Source organism: Oryctolagus cuniculus, chromosome 7 (genome assembly GCF_964237555.1).
Source record: "Oryctolagus cuniculus chromosome 7, mOryCun1.1, whole genome shotgun sequence".
NCBI lineage: Eukaryota > Metazoa > Chordata > Mammalia > Lagomorpha > Leporidae > Oryctolagus > Oryctolagus cuniculus.
Window position 1 is genome coordinate 162,901,933 of NC_091438.1, and position 19,181 is coordinate 162,921,113.

At 70.1% G+C, this 19,181-nt stretch overlaps 1 protein-coding gene across 7 annotated transcripts in view; it reads left to right on the top strand.

Moving 5' to 3' along the window:
- Nucleotides 1-19,181, top strand: part of MEGF6 (multiple EGF like domains 6) — an 80,140-nt gene that overhangs the window by 43,329 nt on the left and 17,630 nt on the right. For 6 of the 7 annotated variants that reach the window (XM_070077076.1, XM_051839689.2, XM_051839687.2 and 3 more), the window contains 2 exons: nucleotides 13,216-13,338; nucleotides 18,871-18,996. In XM_070077076.1, the coding sequence (XP_069933177.1) occupies nucleotides 13,216-13,338; nucleotides 18,871-18,996 (249 nt within the window). Of the gene's footprint in view, nucleotides 1-7,685; nucleotides 8,010-13,215; nucleotides 13,339-18,870; nucleotides 18,997-19,181 lie in introns of those variants that run through there. The other variant, XM_051839692.2, reaches the window with a different exon arrangement.

The following is a 19,181-nucleotide window of genomic DNA, read 5'->3' on the forward strand; positions in this document are numbered from 1 at the left end:
GGGCATATCCCTGGGGGCTGCCAGGGTGGGGCTGGGGTCCCTGGGTGGCCGCCCGAGACCTGGGCGGACCCTGTGGGCACGGGCTTGCGAGCTGAGCCGACGGGGCGCGACCTTTCCCAGGAGCAGAGAGAAGTGCTGTTCTGCAAGGTGGGCGAGCCGGCTGTCCCCAGGGAGCCCGGATGCCCTGGGCTGTGACGGCCTGGCTCGCTCTCACACCCACTCGACCTCCCTGTCTGAGGGGCTGCCAGGCCTGTGCTGTCCCGAGGGGGAGGCAAGAATGCGGGAAGTGACAGCCGCCGGAGAGGAAGCCCCGGGCCGACTGGCGGCTGACCCAGGCCAGCTGGCGGAGGAGGGGTAGGAGCAGCTGCTGGGCCCTAGGCCCCGGGCCAGGGCAGGTGTCCCGAGGCCCTGGGCCTGCCCAGCTTCCCGACCTGCGTGCTGGGGCCGTGCCCGCTCCCCCCGCCCAGCTGCTGTGCCGGCGCCTCCGCCTCGAGGACCCTGCTCACCAGGCCAGAGCAAGGCGGTGACCAGGAGAGCCTTCCTGGCTTCGGCCGGGGGCCTGGGTGCCCCTGCCCCTCCCTGCTGTGCCAGAGCTCAGGGTCAAGGCCCAGGGAGCAGCAGTGTTGTGTGCGCGGTCACCCCCAGGGGAGGGTGGGAGTCCAGAGCCCTTCGGTCCAGAGTGACCGTGTGCGGCGCCCCTGAGCCCTGCACCAGCTGCTTGGCCCCCGGGGGCAGGGCCTGTCCAGCCTCAAGCTCCAAGACTGTCTGGGGCCCAGGCAGGAACACAGAATCCCGGCCTCCCTGGCCGGCTCCCCCGGGCTGCCCGTCCCCTGGCTGCGGGCCAGGACACTCTGTGGCCTGAGGGCACCTGCCTCGGCACTGCTCGAGGCAAAAGCTGTCACTTCCCTGGCCAGCAGGTCCTGGCCGGCGCATTCTTGGTTACGGCCAAGGCAGGGTCGTAACGAGCCTGCACATCAGCCGTCGGTGTGGCCCCGGGACAGGACACGGGACTGTGCCTGGACCTCCCCGTGTCCAGGACACCAGGGCGGTTTCACGGAGGCCAGCCAAGCCGGGCAGCCTGTGGCCCCTACGTGGCCGCAGTCCGGACGTCCATCTGTCGGTTTAGGTGAAGGGCAGGACAGAGCTGGGGCTGGGCTTGGAGCCCTGGGTCCTGAGTCGGCACAGGTGGGGCCCTTAGGGCTCAGCAGAGGGAGTGGGTGCACCTGAGCAGTGGACCCCAGTACTCCCGGGAGCAGGGCCTCCTGGGGCAGCCGCTGTGGGCAGGACGAGTCCCTGTCAGCCGGTGATGCAGGTCTCAAAGCTTGCAGCACTGAGCGGGGCGTCCCGGGCAGGGGACAGGGACAAGGACGTCCTGGCTCCCGTCTCCTCCTTGGCCCCAGCCCTGACGCTGCTTCCCAGGCGTGGGGGGACAGCAGTGCACCCAGTGCCTGGGAGGATGGGTGTGGCCTGTGTGTCCCCCGGGGCGTGGGGACTGCAGTGTGCAGTTAGGGTCCCCGAGGGTAGGCCTCTGCCCTCTCCTGCACCCCTTCCCCTACCCCATCCCCTACTGACACTCTGCAGCCCGGCCTCTTCTCTCAGCAGCTCGGCTCCTACCTGGGCACTCCCGGGGCCTGTGGCTTCTCCCTGGTGTTTCCAGCTCCTCCGGTTTGTAACAAGGGTTGCGCTGTGCACCCAGCAGCTCTGGGGGCCACCTTCCGGCCATACCCAGGCCCTCTCCCAGGGTACCCCTGGGAAGGGGATCCTGGCCCTGAGCCCCTCCCTGGGTCTGCTGAGCCCTTGTTTCTCCCTGCTTCTGGGGGTGGGGGGCGGGGCTTCCTGGGAGTGTGGAGGGGAGGGCTCCTCTTCCTCCCGGGGGAAGCCGTGGGAAGGTCCCTGGGTGGGGGCCTGAGCACCTTGGGGGGGTGGGGTGGGGCCCGCAGGCCCGGGGAAACCTTGGAGGTCCCCTGATCGCTTCTCTGCGTGTTACGTGGACACGGCTGCCCCGTGCCGGCTTCTGCAGCACATGGGCGGGAGGCCTTGGGGCCCTGGGGCCTTGCGGTGGCTTAGAAGGACTCTGCAAGTGGACCAAGGCAGCATCGGGAGCCCCAGAAGCAGGAGGGGCCGAAGCCAGGCCTGGCTAGCCGCTCAGGCACTGTGGGAGGCAGGGTAAGTGCTGGCCGCTGCCCCTCGGAGCCCGGCATCCTGTGAACACGCTCACCCGTGTTTTGGAGGGAGGACGGCAGCAGTGACCGAGGGGCCCCAGGCCGGTGGGTCGCTGGGAAGTGTCCCAGGGATGGTCGGACGTTGACTGCTGGTGCCTGCTGTGGGCCAGGCCCCGGCTTGCTCTGTGCAGGGCGTCCGGCCTCAGCCAAATCCCCTGTCGCCTCCTTGCCCTGGGAGCAAACCTCCCAGAGCCCGTCTGTCCTGCAGCTGTCACGTCGAGGGCTGCTCGGGCCAGCTCCTCCGGCCGCTTCCCCTCACCTTCTCTGGGTGCTGTGTGTGACCTGGGGGCGTCCGTGTGCCCATCCTCTGGCTGCTCTGATGTCCCCGGGGAGAGCCTGGGCCCCAGGGCGGGGCCGGCCTCACCTCCTGGGTGCTTCCTTGGCATTCGGGGCCTGGGCGAGGCTGGGCAGGCGCCCGTGCACCCAGACGCAGCCCCGGGGCTGGCTCACGGGTGTCCCCCAGGGACAGCTCAGGCCTGGCGCCCGGCGCTGCGCTGAGGGTCCAACGCCCCCATGCCGTCCGGCGCCCGCCCCATCTTGGGTTTTCCGGGGGCCTGGGTCTGCAGGAGGAGAGGACTCCCCAGTGTGCGCCGCGCCAGCCGGCACAGCTGCGGCCAGGAGTGGCGGTTGGACTCTCGGCAGTCGCGTGGTTTGGATTTCTCTGCCCTTGGCGCGGGTGTGGGGTGGGGGCCGGTAATGGGTTTACCATGAGACGGGCGCTGGAAGGACTTGGGGGTGCCCAAGCCAGGCCCCGTGGTGGGGGCCCTGCGCTTTATGCTCCTGAAATAAACCCTGGGAGAAGGTTCTGGAAGCGGTTCTGGGCTTCTCCGTGGAGAGGCTGACAGTGTGTGACCCTGGGCTGTGCGCTGCCTGCTGCTCCAAGCTGGGCTCCGCAGGTCCCCCGTGGTGGGGTGGGCGGCCAGGGGGACCGAGGGGCCCTGTGCCCCTCGTTCAGCCTCCTCCCAGCACCTTCCTGGCTCCCACATGGCTTTGCCTGCCTCCAGCCCTGGCCCTGCCCTCCCTGCCCACCCACCTCCACCACCCTGCCCTGCGGTATCCAGGCAGAGGCCCTCCAGGGGGTGGCCCGTTCACGGAAACCATGCCCTCACCTTCCCCACGCCCTCCCCTGGCCCCCAAGCCCGTGGATCCCCTGCTCAGGCCGGCGCTGGCTGAACGCCGGGGTGGCCTGGGGCAGAACCTCCCACATGTCCTTCAGCCTTCCACTGGGAACGAGCCGGGAGCCCTCTGTCCCGGTGTCACCGGCCAACACCAGCCACCTGGCCCCTGGGAGGGGGTGAGGGCTGCCTTCCCAGGGGAGGCAGCCTCTGGGGCTTCTCCTCTCCCCCTCTCCCTACCCCTGCTGGGAGGTGCACTGGGGTCCTCCTGGGAGGCCCCCCAACCTGTGCCTTAGCCCCTGGGGACACGGGGGAGGGTCAGGGGTCTCCTGCCCTACTCGGGACCCCCGCTTGGGGAGGGAGAGGCACAAGCTCAGATGCCTGAACTGTGGGACATCGCGGAGGGCTTCACGGTGTGGGTGTCTGAGCCACGGGATCAGCTGGCCGCTGTTCAGCCCCCTGGCTCCAGCTGCTCCCAGAAATGGCAGTCCTGCCCCCGAGCCCGGCTCAGAGGCCGCTGGTGGGACAGGCCCACGCCGCGGGGCAGAAGTGGCATTTGGGGTGGCATTGGGCCCTCGCGCAGCCTGGGTTGTGGCCAGGGAGCGGCCGCCTGCCAGCTTGGAGCCGAGAGCTGGAGCGGATGGTGGGGGGTGGGCGGGGCAGCTCCTTCCTGCTGACACTCAGACATTCCGCGGCAGGGACGCCCAGCTTTTCCCAAACAGCTTCCAGCCCCCACTGCCGCCTGCGTGTGCTCCGCGGCCACAGGGGCCCGGGTGGATGTGGGTGCTATCCGGGCTGCCCAGCCCAGGGAGACGAGGCGTCCAGAGCCAGCCACACCGCGAGAGCCACAGGGGCTTGTGCCGGCTCAGGGGCTGGAATGTACACTCTGGCCGGCTGGGGGCATCGCAGCGCCCAGAGCCGGTCCCGGCTACAGTGGGCACATGCACAAGGATGGGCCGGGTACAGGGGCAGCCACAGGGGCGGTGGCTGGCCCTGGGGCAGGGGCCCACCTGGGGGACTCTGCGGAGGTGATCCCCGGTTAGCTCTTTGATTAGCATCTCGCAGGAGGTGGGGGACGCCTGGAAGCTGGCGGGCGCCGAGGCTCAGGGTGCAGAGCCCCAGAGGTTGGCAGAGGCGGGAACGAAGCCGGTGCTGCTGAGACTCAGGGCCCAGGGCCCAGGGCCGTGTCGAGCCCCTGTGCTGGCCGGCAGCCCGTGGCACCTCTTCGGGGCGGCACTGCCAGCGTCGGGGGTGGTGAGCGGGAGCACCCCCAGGCCCTTTGTCCGGAAGAGCCTGAAGGAGGCGGCCCGGGAGGACAGGATTCGGGCTGCGGTCCTCTCCCGGGTGGCTCCGGCCAGGTTACTGCTGCTCTGGACAGCAGCTCCGTGAGGCCATGGGAGAGGCGGGTGCAGGGCCCAGGTGGGAAACCCTGCGCTCGGGCTCCCTCCTGGGCAGAGGGAGGGTTGAATCGTGGGCCTCTCTGTGAGGGGCAGGGAACAGAGGCGGGGGTGGGGGGGATGCAGGGCTGGAGGGACCTGGTGTAGGCCGAGGAGGGCCCCTGGAGTGGGTAAAGCCCCCAGGGTCTGCCGAGGGGAGGGGCGTTGCCCTGTGAGCTCCCAACACCTGCCTGTGCCCCCTGCCTCCCTGGTGTCCACAGCTCAGTGGCCGTCACCCCGTGACCAGGCGTGTCCGGTAGCTCCAGGCCCCTGGCCACCTGCAGAGGAGACTTGTCCAGGGTCCAAGGCCCACATCTGCTGACCCCTGCCCAGGATGGATGTGGGGGGGGGGGGAGTGGGCCTCGCTCAGGCCAGCATAGCACGTAGTCCAGGTCAACCCCAAGGGCTGGTCCCCAGCTGTGGGTCGCCGAGGCTGGGAGGGGACAGGGCAGGGCTGCTCCTGGGAGGTCCGGCCTGGCCACACCCAGGATGCCTTCAGGACCAGGGCATGCGCACGCCCACCGCGGGTGCGAGGTGGCCTCTCCCTGGAAGTCAGCTGGGGCACTGGAAGGGGTGCTAAGCTTGGCCTTAGCGACGGGCCTGGCTGTGTGTGGGCAGGCGCCCGGTCCGGCCGCTGCTGCCGTCGGCTCATCAGCACTTGGTCCGTGGGATGGCGGTGCTGTCAACCCGTGCTACAGACTGTGGCTCCCCTCAGGTCAGCCTGGGAGCCGCCCAGGGGGCCACTGGGGTCACCCACATCCTGCCCTCACCACCAGGATGGAGAAGCAGGCGAAACGGATTTGAGAGTGCGTTTGACCTGATGTCCCGGGTCCACACGCGAGCGTTGCAGCCTGGGCTGGGGGAGGCTCAGCTTCCGCCCCTGCCCGAGGCGCAGCCGGTGTGCTGGGCGCGGGGGTGGGGTGGGGGTGGGGGTGGGCAGTGCTCACTCAGCTCAGGAGGCGGCGTCTCGGCCAGTGGGCGGACCCCGGCACCTGCCCTTCCCCCCAGAGCCGGTCCAAGGCCACTCCGTCCCCAGACAGAGGACAGGCAGGAGCCCTCTCCCAGGGCAGCCGACAGGGTGGGAGGCCGAGGTGGGGTCTTCTGTCTCCTGGGCCGAGTTCTTCCTCCTCCCGCGGCCTGGTCCTGGAACAGGCCCCGGTGTGAGCATGACTGGGGTTGCGGGTTCCCCTGTGGGGCACCGACTGTCTGCCACCCCGGCCCCCACAGCCCTGCCCAGCTGCCCACCCAGCCCCAGGTGTCTCGCCCCCATCCGAGCTGGTGACGCTTCCACGGAGGCTGCCGGGCCCAGGCCCTGCCGGCTGGTGCTGCGCCGGGCGGGACCCCCGGTCTCTGCCAGCTCCCGCCTGCCCGCCCGCCGACGGCAGATGCCGTGCACCCTGAGATAATAAGCGGCTGGGGAGGGCGCAGTTCAAGCAGCCGCTGACAGCTGGTCTCTAGGGAGATTTATGGAGCTCCCGGGGCCTGGAGGCTGTCTGGGTGGTGGGAGGAGAGGAGAGGGGGCTCACCCAGGAGGCGGGAGCCGATGCGAAGGCCCCAGACAGGCACGGGGCAGGGAGGGGGCGCCGGGGAGGGTGGCGGGCTGGCCCCTGGGTTGGAGGCAGGACCGGGCGAGGTGCAATGGTGCGGGCTGGGCGAGGCTGCCTCTCCAGGGCTCCAGGTTGCGGAGCAGGGCCCCGGGCCAGCAGAGTCCCTCTACGCCCCCTCTCGGCCCGGGCTGGGCTCTGAGGGGCTGAGTGAGCGGTAGGTGAGCCCCTTCTGCTCGCTGAGGCCTCCTGCTAAGAGGGGGCGACTGCTTCCCGGTGGGCTCGCTCTCCCCTGGACCACCTGGATTCCCCGCCGCCCTGCAGCCCGGCAGCCCCCGGGAACAACAGACGCCCCTTGCTGTCTGGCCGCCATGTGACCGCACTCACGTGGCCTTGTGCCACTGCCCACCTGCAGCCATCAGACAGGAGACACCGGCCATGCCTCGGGGGCCCCTGGGAAGGCACCTGGGCACAGCTCTGGGGAGGGAGAGGGCGGGGGGAGCCTGGCCACCCTCGAGGACAGAGTGTTCAAAGAGGGTCGGGGTTCGGGGTCTCTGAGGCCTGGAATCCCAGACCCTGCTCTCTGAAAGTGTGACACGCAGGGTTGCAGGTGAAGCGCTGAACGCGTAGGTCCCGCCAGGGACGCAGGGGAGGGCGGGGCCTTGGGCTGCTCCCTTGACCAACATGAAGGCCAGGGTTTAGCGTCTCGTGGCCTTTGTGGTCTGCCGCCTGTGCCAGTGGCTGCTCCTGGGCCAGGGCTCCTGCTCACCAGCCCGCCGCCCTGCCTGCTTGTGTTGGGGCACGGGGGCTCCCCCGGGTGCTGGCCCTGGTCCATGGAGGGCCCCCCGGACATGGACTGAGGGTGGGGCGTCTTCACCCCCAGGGACCCCGCTTTGCTGCTGTGGCCTCCTCACCACTTCTGGAGGGTCCTGCCCTGCCAGCCTCCTCGTGGGGGGGCCCTGGCCTCGCCGGGGTGGCTCCCTTCCCTTCTTGCTTTTCCGTGCTGGCGCTGCAAGCGTGTTGGTGCGTGTCTCTGCGGGCGTCCTGTGTGCGTGTTTGCACGCTCGGGTCTGCCTGTGCACGCGTGTCCTTGGCTGTGCCTGCGTTTGTACGCGGGTCTGTCTGGGTCTCCTCTGTGAGCATCGCGCAGGAATGCACAGGGCGGGTGTTGGCGGGGCCAGCGCGGCTCCCTGCGGGCGACGGGGCGGGGCCGGGGCCAGGGGGGTTGGGACGGACGGCCCCCTGGGGCGACGGGGCGGGGCCAGGCGGCCCCCTCGGGCAGACAGGGATTTGGCTGTTACCTGCGGGGGGCGGGGGGAAAGCTGAGAACTTAAAGACGAGGGGCGGGGCGCCAGGGGCCAGAGCTGCTCCCTGCGGCGCCCAGCCGAGTGGATTGGAGCCGCGGAGAGTGCGTGGCCGCCCGGACTCCGAAGTACAGAGCGCTGAGCCGAGCTCCCAGCCAGAGAGCTGGGCCCGGCTGCCGGCTCCGCACAGCGCTCCTGCCCCCTACGCGGCCGGCGGCCATGGAGGCGTCCCGGGGCCGGGGCGGGCTGGCCGCGCTGTGGTGCCTCGGGCTCCTGGGGGGCCTGGCGCGGGTCGCGGGCACGCACTACCGCTACCTCTGGAGGGGCTGCTACCCGTGCCACCTGGGCCAGGCGGGCTACCCCGTGAGCGCCGGTGACCAGAGGCCAGGTGGGCGCCGGCGGGCGGGGCGGGGCGGGCGGGACCAGGGTGCCTGCCTGCGCCGCCCTCTTTGCTCTTCTGAAAGTTTGCACGGCAGGGGCCCAGCAGGCCAGCTGGCCCTGCCCACAGCAGGAAGGTCACTGGGCTCGAGGGAGGAGAAACCCCCTTGCCTTTGTCCTTGGGCGGCCCAGGGGTGCCCCCTCCTCTGCACCCACAGCTGGGGGGTCCGCAGGAGGGCGGCAGCGGAGAGTGGGTCTCCCTCTCTGGGATCCCTGGGGGCTGTGTGTGTGTGGTCTCCTGCCGGCTCCCTCCCCAGCTTGCAGGCTCGGCACTGAGTGGTCTGCGTGTCGTTGGGAGCCCAGCAGCCTGACCTGGGCCCCTGCTGCTTGCAGGAGGAGCTGGTGCCAGCTCCGGACACCTGCAGGGCTTGGAGCGGGGCACCATCAGGAGTGGGCGGGGCGTGTGGTGTGTGCAGCTGCCCGGGGGGCCATCGCCCGCATCATGGGGGTGGGGGGCAATAGGCAGCCAGAGGTGTTCCCACCTGTGGCTCCTTGGAGACCGGCTGGCTCTGCGCCTGGAGGGCACGTGGAGCCCTGGGCCGCAGGCTCCCTGCCCGCCTCCCCTGCGCCGTCCTCCCACTAGGAGGGCCAGGGCCAGGCCAGCCTGTCTCCCCACCAGTGGTGACACCGAATGTGGAGCATCCAGTCTCGGGCTGGGCGTGGCTGGCTTGGGCGAGCTGAGGCCCTGCCCTGCCCTGCTCCTGGCCAGCTCCTGCTCTCCCGGGAGAGCGCAGGGTTGTGGGTGATCACGTGTGCTCCCTGCGCGTCTGGGGACAAGGCAGGACTCTGAACTTGGTGGCCGCCCCGGGGAAGCGCTGGCTGGCGGGATCTCCGAGGGCCCTGCATTTCCTGGAAGTGCCGGCAGTCCCAAACGGGACTGCCTTCGGTGGTTCCTGCAGCGGCTGCGTGGCGGCAGCCCGGCCTTGCCCAGCTGCCCCGTGAGCCTTGCCGGGAGGACACAGTGACGGTTGGTGGAAGGCCTCGTGGGCTCCCGTTGCTGGACAGACACGGCAGGTCTCGCCAGGCTCCCAGGGAACCGGCCCTGCTGGCACAGCGAGGCCACAAGGGCGTGCTGCCCATCCGGCTCAAGGCTGCCAGAGCCCCCAGGCACCAGGGGCAGCGGCTGGACCAGGGGACCGGATGGCTGCCCCGTGCGTCTCCCTGGGCTGCCCCGGGGTTGTGGGCTGGGCCTGGAGATGGGGCAGTGGATGGGCTGGTCCCTGGCACGGGCGGGTGTCGGCTCCCGGTGTTTGTGGGATGTGCCGTCGGGCTGGCGTGGGGCACTGGTCCCACTCAGTGCTGTGGGTGTGCTGTGTGGCTGGAGGGTGCACAGCTTGTGGAGGTGGGGGGAGGCAGGTGGCTCCTGCGAGCCTGGCCATGACCATCGCCCAGGGGATGCAGGACCAAGGACGCCTTGCTCGGTTGTGAGCCTCTGGGCCTTGCTGCCCCGGATGTGTCCTGGGCCGGTTTCCGTGACCGCTGTAACGGTGGCCACACATTGAGTGGCTTAGAGCCACGTGGATTCATGGCCCGGCCGCTGTGGAGCTCAGCGCCCGCTGTGGGCGTCCTCGGGACAGGTTTCCCGGGGGCTCCGAGGGGGTCCACACCTTGCTGCCCCCTTGCAGGGGCTGCTGCGTTCCTGGGCCTGTGGCCCCCTTCTGTCCTCAAAGCCAGCAGCACACGTGCCCCCTGGCCTCTGCCGGATCCTCACCCTCTGTGTTCTCGGCCCCTAAGGTCTTGGGCTGACCCTGTGCCCTCCCCGCGACACCACGGTAACCTGGCGTCTCCAGACCTGTGCCGTGACCCCGTCTGCAGCGGCCCTTGGCTGGGATGCGCCCAGGGGGACGCCGTGGGCATCCTGGGGTGCGTTGTTCAGGCGTCCTTGGAGGCCGCTGTGCCCGGGGCGCCCGGGGCGCCCGCCCGGGACCACAGCTGCAGGCACGGCGCCTGTGGGGGTCCTTGGAGCCATCTGAGCACAGCTCAGTTCTGCCACCAGGTGGGCCCTGGAGGGAGCAGTGGACAGGGCCAGGTAACCACTCTGGGCTGTTTCTCCGCCCAAAGGGGCCTCGTCCGCAGAGCGGGAGGTCAGCTGGCCAGGGCCTGTGTGTTCCAGAGGCAGTGGGGCTGGGAGACACTGGGCTGAGCCTTGGGTAGGGGAGGGGGACGCTGGGGTCTGGATGCTTGCTCTGGGCTGCAGGAGGGCTGGCGGGTTGGCAGAGACCGGCATGAGCAGGGACAGCCCTGTGACTGTCAGGGCCACCACGTGCCAGCCCCCCCACCCCGCCCCCAGGGTTCTTTGCAGAGCGACCACGGCTCCTAGGCCGGCCTGAGGGCCACAGACTCCTCCAAGTGCCAGGGGCGTGGCTGAGCATGGGCTCCCAGACTGGCCTGGGAGATGTGGAGGACCCAGCTCAGGGCCGGCCAGAGCTCGGAGGACAGCTTGGAGTCCCTGCCCTCAGGGCCCAGGTCCCCTCGGCTGCGCTGTTAGCTGATGGTGAGGGGCGCTATGGAACCATCAGCTCTCACCACGCACCTGCCGTGCCCTGCACTGTGTTCCGTGCCCCGCGCTGTGTCGGGGACCCGAGCACCCCTTTGGGCCCCCTCCTTGGGTGCTGCCAACCTGCCCTGTCCAGGCGGGTCCTGAGACCCTCACTGCACCCTGGGCCCTCTGTCTCCTGGTTTCATTGGGTTGCTGGGGGCCTCTTTTTTATAGACTTATTTTATTTGCTTAAAAGGTAGAGTTACAAAGAAAGGGAGAGAGATCTCCACTTGCTAGTCACTCCCCAGATGGCCACAATGGCCAGGGTTGGAGCAGGCTGAAGCCAGGAGCCAGGAGCTTCTTCCGGGCCCCCCACATGGGTGCTGGGGCCCCAGACGTGGGCCATTTTCCACTGCTTTCCCAGATGCATCAGCAGGGAGCTGGATGGGAAGTGGAGCAGCCGGGGCTCAGGTGCCCACCAGGGATGCTGGTGTCGCAGGTGGCGGCTCAGCCCACGACGCCGGCTCTGGGGCCCCTGAGCGGGCAGCTCAGCCCACGACGCCGGCTCTGGGGCCCCTGAGCGGACAGCTCAGCCCATGACGCCGGCTCTGGGGCCCCTGAGCGTTGGCGTTCATGTTCTTTCCGCCGTCGCCGCAGCCCCTTGCCGAGCTCTGGGACGGTGACGCCGTGGCTCCGTGGCGCTCCTGCTCTTGCTGGCAGCCTTTTGTCGGAGGCAGCTCTAGGGCTGAGGAGGGACCCCAGGGTCTCCTCAGAGTGGACGTGGCCTGTGCATGGGCCAGATGACCCTGGCGGTCCCAAGCAGAGACCCCTCCCTGGGCAGGGGCCTGGCTCTGGAAGTCCTAGGGTTTGCTCCCAGGGGAGCGGTGGCTCTGAGCAGAGACCACGCCCCCAGCCCCACCCCCAATGTCCCCACCAAGGCACAGCTAGCAGTCAGGGCCTGCGCCACAGCCTTGGCATTGGGCCCCAGCCACACACCTCTGGGCTGATGGCAGGTGTCCCACACTGCTCCTGCTGGCCGCTGAGCCTGGCAGCCTGAGGTGCTACCGGCCTGAGTGACAGCCGTGGCCTGTGGTCACCTCTCTCCCTGCCCGAGCGCAGCCTCCTTCCCGCCTCCCTGCAGCCCCTGGGCAGGTGGGTTCTTGTCATCGCGGCCTCTCTGTGGGTCATCCTTGGTCCCCGTGGCCCAGGGAGGGCTGCCCCACAGTGCACCCAGGCTGGTGTTTCAAGGCACCCCGAGGCCTCAGCCCCACCCAGGAGAGCTGTGCTGGAATGCTCACCTTAGGGTCCCTGGGGAGTTGTCTGGGCAGTGCTGGCCAGTGCAGCCCCTGCCCGCCCCCTCCGTGGGTCTCTCCCGGCGGCTGGGAGGGGCCCACCTGGGGCCGCACACACAGGTGTCCGAGGAAGACTTGCCTCCGGCTGCGAGCTGCCTTCCCGCAGAAGGTGGGGAGGGGTCTCTGGCCCTGGGGAGGGGCCCAGGAGCCTCTGCCCTGGCCCCGCTGCTTCCGGCCGGCGCTTTGCTGTGACCAAGCCTGCAGGCGGTCGTGTGGTCACGGAGGGAGGGGCTCCGTGGAAGTGGAGTGCCCGGCCCTGCCCAGGGCCCCCCAGCCACCAGCCCCTGTGCCTCCCCCGTCCTTCCAGCCTGCCTTGCTCAGGGCACTTGGGGTGGAGGGCTGTGAGGGCAGGGGGTGAGCCGGGGCGGACGGGGGCATCTGCAGGCTGGCCGTGGCCTTGGGCTGCTTCCGCCGCCTTTGGCCAGTGTCTGCTTTGTCCTCCGTGGGGAACGGAGACCCCACACGTGAGCCCCCTTGGATATCGGACGGCCCTCGCCCTCCCTCCTCTGCCCCTGCCCCCCGCCTTGGGTGGGCTCTGCAGGGAGAGGGAGCTGCGGTGCAGCTGAGCCCCGAGGAGGGGCGGGAGGGGCGGGAGGGCTGTGGGTCGCTCCCCGGCCGGGGTCCCCAGCGGACCCCCCGGCCAGAGTCTCCTGGGGTTGCTGTGACAGCACACCCGGCGCGGGGTGGGGGGGCTTCAGACAACAGAAGCCTCTTCCCTCTCGGTCTGGGGGCCAGAATCTGAGCTCAGGGCACCTACGGAACCTTCTCCCCCGGAAGCCGTGGGGAGGGTCCTTCCTGGCCCTCCCTGGCTTCTGTGGTTCCAACAACGCGTGGCTCCTGGCCGCCCGGCTCCCTCTTGTGCCTGGTCTTCACTGTGACCCCTCAGGAAACTGACCACGGGGTCCAGGCCCCTCCCTGTCCAGCTTGGCCGTATCTGCAGCCTCCAGACAAGGGCATGTTCCGAGGTTCCAGGGGGTGCCCATTCCTCAGCCTGGGCGGGGTCGTCACCTCCTGGACTCTCGGCCCCAGCAGGGTCGTCTCCTCCTGGACTCTCGGCCCCAGCAGAGTGGCCGGCACCGCCCCGAGCCTCTGGCTGTGTCCCCGGTTCAGTCGTGAAAGGCACTGGGAGGTGGTGGAGTAGGGATGGGAATTCCTGGCTGTGGGCCGCGCGGGTGTTGAATTGCCACGCCCCCCGTACCTGGGCCCAGGAGCCCAGCCTCTCCCCGCGTGCTGCGGGCTGCTGCTCCTGCCCAGCCGGCCCGGGCGGGAGGAACCAGCCCTGGTGGGCGCTCGCCGTTACTCACCCTCTCCCCGTTCCCACCCAGACGTGGACGAGTGCCTCGCGCACAATGGCGGCTGCCAGCACAGGTGCGTGAACACCCCAGGCTCCTACCTCTGCGAGTGCAAGCCCGGCTTCCGGCTCCACACGGACGGCAGGACCTGCCTGGGTGAGTGTCCTGCAGGTGCCTGCCCGGCCTGCTCATGTCTGGGCGGGGGTCGGGTCCCCGTGCCCTGGACTGCGACGCCCGATGGGCTCTCCCGGGGCCCGTCGTTCCTGGTGGCCTGGGCGCCCTGGCTGGCAGCTGTGCCTGGGAGGGCACGGCAGCTCCCCCTGCAGGTGAGGAAGCCGAGGCCTAGGCAGGAGGAAGGACCCGACCCTGAGCTGGGCCACACACCCCCTGTGGCCACACTGACTCCCGCTGTGAGGCTCGGGCCATCTGCAGTGGTCAGCAGGCGCCCTGGCCTGCCGGTGCCCCCCCCTGGAGCCGGGGGAGAGGGGCAGCTGGGAAGCAGGACTGCGGCCCTCTGTCTCCTCTTCACAGTCTTCGCCGTGCAGACGGTGGCCTGGTTACCATGCAGGGCTGGGGGAGGGGCTGCATGGGTCCCCGAGGCCAGGAGCCGGGCCGGGGGAGGGGCTGCACCCCAGAATCCAGGGTGGGGGAGGCCGGCAGCTGTCCTGTTTGCAGTGCCCCTGTCCCGGCTGGCTTGGGGACGGGGCTGACCCCGCCGTCCGGCCTGAGAGGCTCTGGGAGGTGGGGGTGGGTCGCCCCTTCTCTCCACCGTGGTGATTGGAGTGGCCACAGGCGGCTCTGAGCAGCCTCGTCCTGGTCCCTGCTCATGGGGCCCGGCGGCCCGCCAGCCCACACTCACGTGTCCTGGGGCGGGCAGGGCGCAAAGTGGAAACAGATGCAGGAATGCCGAGATGTTCCCCGGGAGGTTCCAGCCTTCAGGGCTGTGGCCCAGCCTGCTGCCTGCAGGGGGCGCCTGGGAGCTGGGGGGGCTCTTTAACCTTGAGGCCCCTGGAAGGACCGGCCTGTGGCCATGGCCTTGGGCTCTCCCTGGGCTGGCCCAGGTGGAGGAGGCCCCCGTGGTGAGCGGGGCTGCTGCTCCCCAGATTCCATCAAAACCGTACATGTGCCCCCCGTGCCTGCACTGAGACCCCCGGACGGGCCCAGGACCAGGGCGGATCTGTGAAGGACATGCAGACGGGAGTGGCTGCTGGGGCTAGCCTTGAACTGCTGGGGCTAGCCCTGAGCTGCTGGGGCTAGCCTTGAACTGCTGGGGCTAGCCTTGAACTGCTGGGGCTAACACTGAGCTGCTGGGGCTAGCCTTGAACTGCTGGGGCTAGCCCTGAGCTGCTGGGGCTAGCCTTGAACTGCTGGGGCTAGCCCTGAGCTGCTGGGGCTAACCTTGAGCTGCTGGGGCTAGCCCTGAGCTGCTGGCCTCAGGAAGCCCGGCAGGGGTGGCCTTGGCCTGGTGCCCGCCCAGTGCTGTGTGGGCGCTCGGGCCCCAGAAGGCTGGGCTGGTGGTGCTTGTCAGGTCAGGTGCCAGGGCCCCCCGGGTGGTCCTGGAAGCCCCTCCAGCATCAGCCCTGGCACTGTGCACCCCACTGGAGCAGGGGGAGCCCCAGGGACTTCCACGGCCTTCTCGGTGCTGGGCCCGCTCCTGGCTGCGCCTGGCAGCACCTGTGAGACGCACCTGTGTGCTGCCGTGTGGTCGCTGCGAGTCCTCACGCACCCGGGGACCCGGGGCTGTCGCTCTGCTGCCACCGCCGGTCATTTGTCTGCTGAGAGGGATCCCACGCCAGCTCACCCTCCCGTCGGCTAGCACCGCCCTGGTGACCGGGGCCCCCCAGGGTCTGGCCGAGGGGCACTGGGGAAGCACCTTCTCTCCCTAGAAGTCCCTGGGGGCAGCTGGGACCTGTGGCGGGATCAGCCCTGTCCCCTGGTCGCCCCTGCCTGGCACCACCCTGATGTCCCCCCCGCTCCGGGGCTCCCAGGGGCGTTTTGTCCCTGCTTGTCCCTGGCCCCTGGTGGCCTCCCACTCTGCTGTGGGATTCCTTGAGCTGTGGGTGGCGTGCTCAGTGCATCGGCATTGGGAGTGGCCAGCGTGGGCCCCTGTCCACAGCCCTCCATGTGGGGCCTGAGAAGCAGCTGTGATGGACGTGGGGGCTGCTCCCCAGGCAGGCTGAGGGACGTTGATCCAAAGGGACCGCCCTTGGCTGCAGTGGACCCGAGACAGGCCCAGGATTGGGGGGTGGCTCAGGGTTCCCCTGTTGCGGGGGATCCTGTCCCGGCTTGGCTGCAACCCCCGGAGGTCACTGCCCAGTCCATGCCAGGGCTCTGAGGGTTGGGCCTGGATGCCCAGCCCCTGGGAAGTGTGACGCCCCACCCCCGCAGCCCTCCGTCCACCCCCCACCCCGGGTCCCGGGTGCGGGGCGTGGGCTGGCGCTGGGTCACAGCAGCACCCTCTGCACCCAGACCGCGCGGATCCTTAGCAGATGCTAATAGGAAGCAGTCCCATGGGAGCGCGCCCCCGTGGCCAGCTGTGCGGCAGGTGGTGCAGCTGGTGGCCAGCTGTGCAGAGCCTCCCAGCCTGCTGGGATCCCCCTGTGTGCGCTCTCCCGGGCCTCGGGCCTCGAAGGAGTCGTGGAACTGGGGGTGGGGGTGTGGGGAGGGCGCCCAGGCCACAGCCGCCGTCCCCAGGAGCCGGGGCGTGGGGGGACAGCGGTCGAGGCAGTGCCAGCTCAAGGGCCCTGGAGGAACTGGAAGACGCAGAGGAGGCTGGGGGGAGGGCTCGAAACGGCCCCCTCAGCTCCTTGTTAGAGGGGAGGCCCTGGGGGGCCGCCCGTCCCGAGGCTCTGCACCGGCACAGCTCGTCCCTGCAAAGCCGCGGAGGCCCTGACGGGATTTCCGTCCCCTCCCAACCCGAGACGGGCTGCAGCGGGCTTCCACGGGCTCCCGGGGTGGGCAGGGCCGCTGTGGGCCCCGGTGTGAGACCCGCTGCCTGTGGGCCCGCCCTGGGGACCCCGGCCCTGGTGGACAAACCAGATGCCCTGGATGGCACCTGATGCCTGGCGCTGGGGTTGGCTTTGGCTCAAGCCCCAAGTCCCGGGTGTGGGAACAGTGCCCCCTGTCGGGAGCTGTGCACCTGCAGGAGCGGGGAGCGAGCTGGCACAGGCGGAGCCTTCTAGAACGCTGTTCCCTGCTCTGGGGAGGGCCCCATTCCCACTGAGCGCCCAGGCCTCCCTCTGGGCTGGGGGGAAGGGTGTCCAGCAGCAGAGACCTCTGCTGGCAGAAGGTGGAGTTGCAGCCCAGCTCTGTAGACTGCAGGAGCCCGGCTGCCATGGGGTGACCCGGCCTACCTGGTGTTTGTCACGAGACGGTCAGGGTTGTCAGCCTGCTCGGGCTGCCACCGCCAGGCACCAGTCAATCTGCTCACAGCTCTGGAGGCCGGGGGTCGCAGGGCAGGTGCCGGCCAGCTTGTTCGCGGTGAGGGCCGGCTGTGAGAGCAAGGAGGTTGAGTTCTGTGTGTCTTCTCAGCAGGGCGGTCCACGGGGTCAGCGCCTTTAACCTCGACTGTGTCCGTGTAGACCCTGTCTCCAGGCACAGCCGCAGCGAGGGCCGGGGGGGCTCCAGCCTAAGAACTTGGGGAGGACCCAGGCGCCCCAGGTGTGGTCAGCTGTGTCTCACCTGGACGTCAAACAGACGGCAGCGCTGGGCCCTGGGCAGGACGGCCCAAGCCACGCCCCCAGCAGGCCTGCTGACCACTGCCCCGCAGGCCCTCGCCCCGTGCGGCGTCACAGACGTGAGGGAACGAACGTGGGGCTGCGGTGGCGCCTGCTTTGTGACCACACGCTGTCCCCAGGAGGCAGCTGAGGGCTGCGTGTCGAGGACAGAGCAGGGTGCTGGCCCCCAGGGGGCGCCAAACCTCCCTCCAGGCCTGGTCTCCTTGGCTGGCTGGGCTGTGACCAGGCGTGAGACCATGGCCCCGGGCAGGGGTCCCCGGGTGTGTCCCCCAGCTGGGCTGGAAACATCTCTGTGCCACCAGCTCCTGCGGCTTTCCGGGAATCGGGCAGTCCGTGGGCCTTGCGGCTGACCCTGGCTGGGCTCCCTGGAATGTGCCGGCTGTGTGGCCCGAGCAGATGGCTCTGCAGGGTGTGGGGAGCCCTGGCCCCCTCCTGGTCGCCCCCAGCCCACCCTCTGCCCCGGCGGCCTCGCCCCTAGGCCTGTCCGGGGGTTGTGCCTGTCGGGGGAAGCCCTCGGGGAAACCCCTTCCTTCCAGCCCCGCCACGGTGCCCTGCGTCCTGGACCCCGCGGGGCCGGCCCAGCCTGCTCCTCGGCCCCGCGCTCACAGCCCTGCCTGCCCGGCCCTGCCAGGAAGGGCTTCTGGTTCCCATTACGCGTCCCGAGCCGGCCGGGATGCAGTTGGTGTGGTGAACACAAATAAACAGAGCCCCCAGGAATGTGGGGCCGGCCGGGGCCCGTGGCAGCCTCCGCAGGGAGGGCTGGGCTGGGCTGGGCAGGGCGCAGCAGGTGAGGCCGGCCGGGCTGCGAGTCAGGTGGGCTTCCGTGTGGCCTGGAGGGCCAGTGCGGCGTTGGAGGCAGGGCCTGGGGAGGGGGCTCAGAAGCTGATGGGCTCTCTTGGGTCTGCCCCCGCCAGGGCCGGTGGCCGGGACACCGAGTACCCCAGCTGGCTGACTGGCTTGGCCCCCAACGCCCCACGTGGCAGGCGGGCAGGGCTGGGGTTTGGACGAGCTGTGTTCAGGGATCCTTGCCCTTGGCGACAGCCCAGGCTTCTCTGTGCTCCGCGGCGGCTCACGCGCTCCCACTGCTGCCAGGAACCTGGCCTCCGAGCGCCGGCCCCTCCATGGTGCCTGCCGGCCTGAGTGGCGAGCATCTCCTCCAAGCCTGGGCCGAGCCAGCCGCCCACGGGGGATGACCACGCCCCCCCCCCAGGCTGTGGCGCTTTAGTTACGGAGGTCGGTCTGCCGCTCAGGGCTCCGGGCTCAGCTCCCTGGGCACGCGCGTTTGCACCCTGCCCCCCAGCTCGCACTCCCCCCCCCCCAACCACACGGAGATCGCCGGAGACCGTCGCAGCCACGGTTCCTGCCAAGAAGCCGCCTGCTGCTCTGGTGCGGGCCCAGCGCCCCCTCCCACCTCCTGGACCGGCCGTGGGCACAGCTGTGCTCCATCCCTGGGGACTCAGGCTTCCCTGGGCACTGAGGGGTCTGAGCAGGAGGGCGAGGGTGCCAGCCGCTGGCCCGTGGTCTCCCCTGGTGCCCATGTCCATCACGTGGTCAGGTGTGCGGGCTGGCCTGGCCTGCGAGGGTACCTCGGGAGATGGGGACATGGTGGCCACCCTGGCGGTGTCACACTGGCCCCTTGCCCTGGCTTGAGGACCAAGACCGTGTGTGCAGAGCCGCCTCCTGCAGGGAGCGTGGGCCATCAGTCACGATCCCGTTGGACCTTGTTGGTGGCCAGGAAAGCAGAACCGGGCTTGTCAGCCAGGGCGGGGGGTGGGGGGTGGCGTCTTCTCCCAGGGCCTCTGATTCTTGGAGGTGGGAAAGCAGCGGGGTTCCCAGTGGCCGGGGAGTCCCGGGGCGCCTGTGCCGTCCGCGCTCCCACTGGCACCGGGGCAGGGGCCAGCAGCAGCTGGGCCAGCCTCCAGTGCTGACCAAGTTCCTGTCTGCTCCCCAGCCCTCAACTCCTGTGCCCTGGGCAACGGCGGCTGCCAGCACCAGTGCGTCCAGCTCACGGCCACGCGGCACCGCTGCCAGTGCTGGCCCGAGTTCCAGCTCCAGCAGGACGGGAGGCGCTGCGTCCGTGAGTGTCTCCGGCAGCACACGGAGCGGGGGGCCGGGGCTGGACGGGCCTGCCGGAGCTCGCTGACCAGGGCGCAGAGAGGTTGGGGGTGGGGCTTGACCGCCGGGCTGGGCCTCGGACCGTGCACCTGGGGGGGTTCAGGATGCGGGGACGGCGGGCGTCTTCGTCCCTTAGACGTGTGCCCT